The sequence below is a fragment of the Lutra lutra genome, chromosome 2 (genome assembly GCF_902655055.1).
Source record: "Lutra lutra chromosome 2, mLutLut1.2, whole genome shotgun sequence".
In the NCBI taxonomy this organism is placed as follows: domain Eukaryota; kingdom Metazoa; phylum Chordata; class Mammalia; order Carnivora; family Mustelidae; genus Lutra; species Lutra lutra.
Genome location: NC_062279.1, coordinates 204,615,406 through 204,623,787, shown reverse-complemented (window position 1 = coordinate 204,623,787; position 8,382 = coordinate 204,615,406). Strand labels below are relative to the sequence as shown.

At 53.2% G+C, this 8,382-nt stretch overlaps 1 protein-coding gene across 1 annotated transcript; it reads left to right on the top strand.

The window, feature by feature from the left end:
• Nucleotides 1-2,313: 2,313 nt before the first annotated feature.
• On the top strand, nucleotides 2,314-6,201 carry SOWAHB (sosondowah ankyrin repeat domain family member B). The gene has a single exon (XM_047719602.1). It carries the CDS (start codon nucleotides 2,518-2,520, stop codon nucleotides 4,810-4,812), a length of 2,295 nt encoding a protein of 764 aa, XP_047575558.1. The 5' UTR covers nucleotides 2,314-2,517; the 3' UTR covers nucleotides 4,813-6,201.
• Nucleotides 6,202-8,382: the final 2,181 nt, after the last annotated feature.

Sequence of the window (8,382 nt, the reverse complement as noted above, 5' to 3'; positions counted from 1 at the left end):
GCTCATGCCAGTTCTCTTGTTTGTTGCTTCCACTGCACAGTGATCTCACGAGCAAGCTTTCTTCTTTAGATCCATTTCTAGTAGTGCCAGAACGGCATGGCTGCTCCATAAATATTTTTGGAGATAATGAACTTTACATAAGAGAGGCATAAAAGGGCTCCCTGAGGTAAGGGGAGGAAAATTCTATGTTACCATCCTATAACCTGGGACAAGCGGGAGAAAGAGGAGGAGAAGGGGTCTGGGAGCTAAACCCTTGTGCAACCAGAAATGTGAAGCAATAGGATTTTTTCCCTGCTTTTTCCTTGCTTCTGCTTCTCAGACCTATTCATTCCACCCTTAACTAAAGATAATCTGATTCCAACAACCATGCCTCGATGAGCCCTTTCTTTCTCCCAGTCCTTTCAAGTGCTGGAAGTCCATATCATCGCTCCTCCTTGCCACAAAACCCCCTTTTAACCAGAAGTTTTGACAAATACCAAAGGGGGAAGGAAGGTTCTTTCCATTTGCCCCTCCAAAATACCCACCTGAATTTTCCATTTGGAATCCCTCCTGCCCTACGTGTGGACATGCCTCTCAGTCCCATCGGGGCTCCACACCAGGAAATAAACACAAAAGGCAGCTAAAATTTAATACAAAATGTTTATTTTAACAACCATCCTAAATGCTTAACATTAATGTTTCTCTTCAGTGAAAAGCACTATCCCCCCTCTCAACCCAGTACTAGGTTTGAATTACAGAAAATCCCAAAAGTAGACAAAAATGTTTCCCAGTCCTTCATTCTGACCTAGATAATTTATAGCCAAGGATTCCAATTCATTCTTGGAAAACTACCCGGGGACTACTGGGGACTTAAGATGAAGGTCAGCGAACGTGGCTTCTGTGGTGGTCACTAAGGTTGGTCTTGGTCTTTGTTGACAACTGTCAGGCCAACGTACTTTCAATAACCTCCCTTAGCACAGGACAGGGACTCACGAAACAACCAAAAATAGTAGAGCAGAAGGGAAAGAGGAAAAGATAAGGGGGAGTATAGGAGAGGTAAGTGATATGACAGGGCAGGAGAAAATGGAGACTTTAGGATAGGGAAGGTAGCCTAGAGGAGGGCATGGAACCATAAAGGTAAAGAGACAAAACAATGAAAGAATCTTGGGCATGGAAACAGGACTGTCAAACAGGATCTCAACTCAAAGACCTCAACGAAAGAAAGGGACGGACCAAGAAGTGGACAGATCAGCTGAAAGGGGAAAGCAGCCGTTAGGAAAAGCGCTGCGTCTTGAGGCCACGGACGAAGACAGCTCTGGGCTACAAATGGACTCGGAATTAGGAAGTTTCCAAACTCCCAGTGGAAGAGAATCAAGAAGGTTTGGAGCAGTGGGGTCAAGCCAGGCAAGACTGCAATATTCTTACCACTTCCAAGGTGCGGGGCGGGGGGTGTGGAGATGGGGGGGAACCTCACACTCCGAGAGAAGAGACACCACCACTCAAGCCGACACAGAAGGGACCTTGCGAAAATCTCTTCCGCTCACAAACTCTGGAGGAAACAAACACCGTCACCGCGTGATTCCTGTTCCTTTAAAGCTGCCGGGGCAATCAGCGGTCAAGCCGATCTCTCCGTCACGGGAGACCATCGCTAGGAAGAAGAAAGGCCGAAGCCAGCCGGGAACTTTCAGAGTTAATTTCTCTTCTCGGTACACACTTGGGTGCATTTGGCTCTCTGCAGCCCGGGCCTGAGGACCGGCCCCCGCGGCTGGTGGGGATGCACACTGAGTCCCCCGACCTCGACACTGCCTTAGGGAATCCGGAATTCCCAGCCCAGAGCACCCAGAGCACCCCAGAAGGGCACCTCTCCGGGGACCGCAGAACGCCAGCGGATTCGCACCTTCCCCACCCAGCGGCTTTCGCCAGGACTTACGCAGCACCGAGAGGGCCGGCGCCGACCGTCCACGCCTTCGCTTCCTACGTGGCCGAGACCCCCGCGAGCGGCCCGTCGCTCACCTGCCGGGTCTGCCCCGCCCCGGGGGTTGCGCGTTCGGCTCTGCGGGTCGCTGCGGGCTCCGGCTCGCGGGCCCGTCGCCCCCCGCGCACCCCCGGCCAGCAGCCGCGCGACTCGGCGGGGCTGGCGGGGCAGGGCAGACCTCAGAGGGCGGAAGGACAGGCGGAGGCGGGCCGGGCCCTTCCCCCAGAGCCGGGGAGGCGTCGCCAGCGCGCAGGTGAAGCCGAGTCCGACCTATCCCGGCAACTTTCGCTGCAGGGACCGGAGACGGGAGGCCCGCGGAGCCGCCCTCTGCCGCCGGGGCTGCGTGCGGGTGACCCGACCCGGGGGGGCCTCTTCCCGGGGAGCCCGCGCGGCTCTGGGCGCGCTCGGGTGCCGCGAGCAGCGCCGCCCTCCGCGGCTGATGGAGGCGGGTGGCGCCGCCCCGGGCGCAGGTGACACACGACAGGCCGGGGTTTCGGCCGGCCGCGGGGAGCGCAGGAAGGGCGAAGCGCTGACACCTGGGGCCGGGACGCGCCAGCGCAGGCATGGCCCGGGAGTTGAGCCAGGAGGCCCTGCTGGATTTCCTGTGCCAGGCCGGGGGGAGAGTGACCAACGCCGCCCTGCTGAGCCACTTCAAGAGCTTCCTGCGGGACCCCGCCGCGCCCCCCGGCCAGCAGCAGCGCCGCCGCGAGCTCTTCAAGGGCTTCGTCAACTCGGTCGCCGCAGTGCGCCAGGACCCCGACGGCACCAAGTACGTGGTGCTCAAGAGGAGGTACAGGGACCTTGTGGGGGAGGAGGAGCTGCAGCGACCCCGAGACCCGCCCGCGCCCGCCCCTGCAGGGGGGGCTGCGTCCTGTGCCCCGCAAGGCGCGCGCGGGGGAGAGCGGCGGCGGCGGCGCGAGCAGGAGCCCGAGGAGGAGCCCGCGGGGGCCGCCGCGCAGGCCCCGCGCTCAGCTGGCGGCGGACGCGCCCCGGAGGCTGCCCCGGCGGGCGGCGGGCGTGGGGGCGGCTCCGGCCACGGGCCGGGCTCGAGGTGCGCCGCGGCGGAGGCCCGGGGCCGCTGCTGCCGGGAATGCCTGCAGAACGGCCTGGAGGGGCCGCCGGGCGAGCCGGTGCTCGGAGCAGCCCCGGGCCCCAGCCCCGCCGGAGAGCAGCCGGCGCGCGGCCCGCCGGCCCGGGACGACCGCGGGGCTCCGGGGCAGCAGCAGGAGGGCGCGTCCGCTGAGCGCGGCCCGGGGTCCGCAGCGCCCTGCTCGCCTCCTGCAGCTGTCGAGGCTGCCGGGAGCCGGGCTTCCCCGCCGACCCCCCTGTCCCGCCCGGTTTCCCCCGGAGACCCGCCGGAGCTGTTGACCCCGGACTCGCTGCACGACTCCACCCAGCAGCAGCAGCGGCAGCGCACCTGGGAGTGGGTGGCCAGACACCCCCAGATACCCGAGGCCCGGGACCGCGGCCCCACTCGAGCCTGGTCGGTGCTGCCGGACAGCTTCCTCCAGCTACCCTCGGGGCTGAGCCTCTGGGTCCGGGAACTTGACTCGGAGCCTCCAGACCCCGCTCTTGCGTCTCCTCCCGTCCCGGAGCCCCGTCTCGAGAGCCCTCCGCGGGAGATCTTCCGCAGCATTCGTTGTCAGCTGTCCCTCCAAGACCTGGATGACTTTGTGGACCAAGAAAGCCACGGCAGCGAGGAGAGCAGCAGTGGGCCCAAAGAGTCTCCCGAGGGTTCCGAAGAGGGGCTGCAGGTTGCTCTGGGAACCCCAGACTGGAGAAAGCTCAGGAATGCAGCTGGAAGCCTTTCTCCCAGGGAGGGAAGTCCCAGCAAGAGCCTTCAGAGCCTCAGGAGCAGAGGCGATGGTCACCGCTCTCAGCAGGGCTCAACGGAGGCTAACGGTCTTGCAGGCCACCCCCAGGAGTCTTTGCCCTGGCCAGCTCCCAAGTTCAGGAGATCCCTCAGGAGGAGCTCTCAGGCAGGGAGAGCCAAACTGTCTTCTTCCGATGAGGAGCATCTTGAGCAGGACTTGCTGAAAAGGACCCGTCGCCCACCACGGTCCAGGAGACCCTCCAAGGCAGGAGCAGGGCCCAGCCCAAGAGTGGATGCTGCTTTGATACCCAAACCTGTGGGCAATAAGGCCTCTGTTGCTGAGCGCGGTCGGCCACACACCCCCTGGGCCCGGGTTGGGGAGGAGTCTGCAGCCGCCGTCCCGCACAGACCTTCTGAACACAAGTCATCTGTGGTCCCCCTGGACGCCAGGGAGCACGAATGGATTGTGAAGCTTGCCAGTGGCTCTTGGATTCAGGTGTTGACTTTGTTTTGGGAGGACCCTCAGCTGGCTCTGCACAGAGACTTCCTGACGGGGTACACGGCCTTGCACTGGATGGCCAAACACGGGGACCTCGGGGCGCTCCAGGACTTCGTCTCCAGCACCCGGAAAGCAGGGATTGCCCTTGATGTCAATGTGAAGTCTGGTTGTGGGTACACCCCTCTGCACCTTGCAGCCATCCATGGTCACCAGGGGGTCATCAAATTGCTAGTGCAAAGGTTGGCCTCTCGGGTGAACATCCGGGACAGCAGCGGGAAGAAGCCATGGCAGTATCTGGCCAGTAATACCTCTGGGGAGATATGGCAGCTTCTGGAAGCCCCTCGGGGCAGGCCCATTTTTCCTGTGTATCCTTTAGTCCAAAGCTCTTCCCCCACCAGGAAGGCCAAGAGCCGGGAAATATCTAGAAATATCACCCGGAAGACTTCCTTTGCCGCACTCCTCAAAAATCAGCACAGCAAATGGAAGTTGGCCAATCAGTATGAGAAATTCCCCAGTCCAAGGGAAAGAGAAGAGTATAGCGACTGAGGTGCTCCCCTCTTTCGAACATGCAGCGGCCACACCCCGATCCTTGAGCTGTTCATTGAGAAAATGCAGGGGCCGTAGAAAAGTCTCTGAGGGGTTGGTAAGATCGTGTTAAGACGGTCAACTAGTGTTTACCTGCCTGGATTTTGTGTCAGTGCATCCCAGACCGCAGGGGTCATCCAGGCTTCAGGACAGCCCAAGTCTTGGGACCAGCGAAACCTACACACGGGGCAGAGGCAGGTGCTTGAAACCCAGGAGGTATTCCTCCCCTTCCCCCGCCAGCATAGTCCTGGGCACCCAGAGCTACGCTGTTTTCCAAAGCAGCTACCCCAGGCCTTGGCTACACGGGGAACAGATGTCTAAGAAAAAGAGAGGCAATTCGAGGGATTGATGAAGCTCAGATAAAATCCTTTCTGGCCAGTAGCTCTCCCGCTTCTGCTTGTTTGGGGAATAAATCTTGGCTGAGAGTATAAAGCACCAGGTTTGAGATCAGATAGCTCCTGCTTTCTCCCTTTTCTCTTTTTCTTCCCTCCTTCCCTCCCTCTTCCCCTTCCTCCCTGCCCTCCCTCTCTCCCTCATTTCTCTCCCTTCCTCCCTCCCTCTTTTCCTTCCTCCCTCCCTCCCTTCCTTCTTTCCTTCCGCCCTTCCCAAATCAGTGAAAATAAAATTATTACTGGAGGGGAGCTCTTGATGACTTCTGGCCTGCCTTTGAATGCAACTACGGTGGCTGATGTGTGAGATGACTGGTGGTTTGTTTGGGTCTCTTCTCCACGATCAAAGAAGTGGTTAGGTACGATCCAGTTGTGACTGACATTCAGGCCCTGCTTTCAAAAAAAAAAAAAAAAAAAAAACTAAGGGAAACTTTCCAAATGTAAAAGCTGTTGGTTCATGTGCATAGTTGCTGAAACCATCTTTCATGGAAACTCCCCGTGTAACAAATGGCAAAATCAGCGTTGGTCGTTCTCAGTAGGGTTGAATGGCCAACGTTCGTATTCTGGGGAAGCAATAAGGGTTACGAGGTGAATGCTCCCCCCACCAGGAATTTTCTAAGCTGCTAAAAATATGATTTTATTTGCACTCAACTTTTGGCCAATTAAGATTAAATATTAGCCTTGAAGCGCTGTATCTGTAACAGGAAGTGTTCCTTTTAATTGCTTGTGTTTGGTCCGTGGAATGAGAGAACGAATGGCTACTCTGTACATTGCAACAGAATATCAAGATTTCAGAATATAAATTTAAAGAGGGCTGAAAAATTAAATGTCCATACGGAAATTGTTAATTTTTTATGGAATGTTCTCATGTGCTGTGGCAATGATGTTGTATTTTCACAATATTTGTGTGTTTCTTCGAGTATTTTCCCCCATTAAACTATCAACCCATCTTTATAAGTTACTGTACTTATGCTGATTATTGTTCACTTTTTTCTTTACAAAACTGTGTTTCAGTGAGTGTCAAATATTTTTCTTTCTTTGGAGTTTTACTTAGAATTTTGCTGAAATAAATATATCTCTGTTCTGTGAGAAAACAAACACAAGAGAGATATAAAAAATAATTCTAAGTGACTTCACTTTCTTGAAACGTAAAAGCTAACAATTCATCCTAACTTAAAATCTAATGAGATTTGTTGCTGATTTATTTATACCTTATTTTGCTCCCAAGGTGTCTCTTAAAGCTGCTTTGTTTTAGACACAAGCTTTTAAAATGAGACAGAGAAAAAAGGTGACACCAGGAGTGAGGACAAAGCAACCACAAGGCAAGAAAAAAATTGCAGACTGTCCTAAGCACAAAATTAAGTGCTCCAGAGACTTTCAGAGGAGAGATTTCTTTGGGCTGTGAAAATCAGCGAGGGCTTCACGGAGGTGGGGAATGTTTGAGTGAATGCTGTTGACTTTCCAAAGAAACCAGCTTTATTGGTTCTACCACATTCTTCACATCTGCTTCAGCGTATGATTTGCATAGCCCTGGTGTTGACTGGTGGTTTACTGGTGAAAATACAGTGTGGGTCTCAAGTCGACTCTCGTGAAGATTCGGGTCCCTTTGGCCTTTGTCCACACATCGTACTTATGACTTTGATCAACTCTCTCACATGGTAAACATGGATGTTAGGAGGGGGCGGGGCAGGGCAGAAGAAGGGGTTGCGAGCAGAGCAAAATACAAATCTGATTGTGTCATTCTCTTGCTCAAGTCATAAAGTCCAGGTGAGGAGGGCTGGCAGGCCCAGCCCATTTCTCCTCCTGCCAGCCACTCCCTGCCATGAACCCCACACTCAAGCCACACCAGACCTGTTGGGGTGCTAATGGCCCTACCCTCTCAGTTTCTGTCTAGGTGCCGGATTCCCTCAGCTTAGAATCCTTTTCATTAACTGGTGACCTTACCCTTATTTTTCAAGGGACAGATCAACTGTCAAGTGTCTAAGAAGATTCCAGGGTAAATAACCTCTAAGGTTATTTAGAATTCTCGTTATATGTCAGAATTATCATTATATGTCAGAATTCTCATAATGCTGTGTATACACCTCACTTACAGCTTTTGCCACATGGTATTTTAGGAAATTGTTTGAATGTTTTATTTTTCCTGAAGACTTTGAATGACTGGAGATTGGAGAGTGTATTTTCGGTTCATAAAATTTAGCAGATATGTATGGCACATTACCATGTGATAAAGATACAATTCCTGCCTTCAAGAACTCACAGTCTACTGGGGAAGGAGGGTCACTGAGAAATCATTTCAGCAGCACGAGATAGGTGGATAGATGCACCTAGACTCTGAGAATACAGAGAAAGGGCTATTTCTTTATACTAGGCTCTGTGCTTAAGCTGGAAATTCAACATCCAGTAAGATAGACATGTTTCCCATCTTCACGGCACTTTCCCAGACCAGGGAAATCAAGAAGATAAAATGGAAGTTAGGTGGGCTTGGAAGGGCCAAGTAGAGAACGTAGGAAAGAATATTCCAGAATATTCATTTGAGTAAAGCTTCAGGATGTGTTTGGGAGACACTTGGACACTTGGGGCTATGGGGAACACACAGCCACTGCTGTGTGGCAGAAGTGAGGTGGTGTGGACAGAGACAAAGACGGAAAGGTAATTTAAGGCCAGGTTGAAAAAAGGGTCTTTTGTGCGAGGTCAAGAAATACAGGCATATTCTTGGAAGCCATGAATTGTCAAAACTCTTCCAGAAAACCTTAGTCTTATGGCAAGTATAGATGTTTTCCTAAAGCCTTAATATGAAGACCAAAATAGATTTCGATGGAGTAGATCGGATTTAGTCAGTTTATACGTTTCCCTTTCACATTTTTCTTACATCTTCAGTGGTGTTAATGCTTCTTTGCCAGGAAGTAGTGGAAGGCAATACAACAATTTAACAAATTGCAATTTACTATTAAAGGCAACATCAGAAGCTGTTGATAATCGTAGCTCAACCACTTGCCTTCTTTGTAGACATAGTTGTAAAGTGAATTTCAATCTAGTAAATATATATGGTATATACCACAGTCTTATTTCCTGCTCATAAAATTGCTTATGGTTCAACATTTCAGGATGTTACACATAGCATGCCAAGATTTCCAGATGC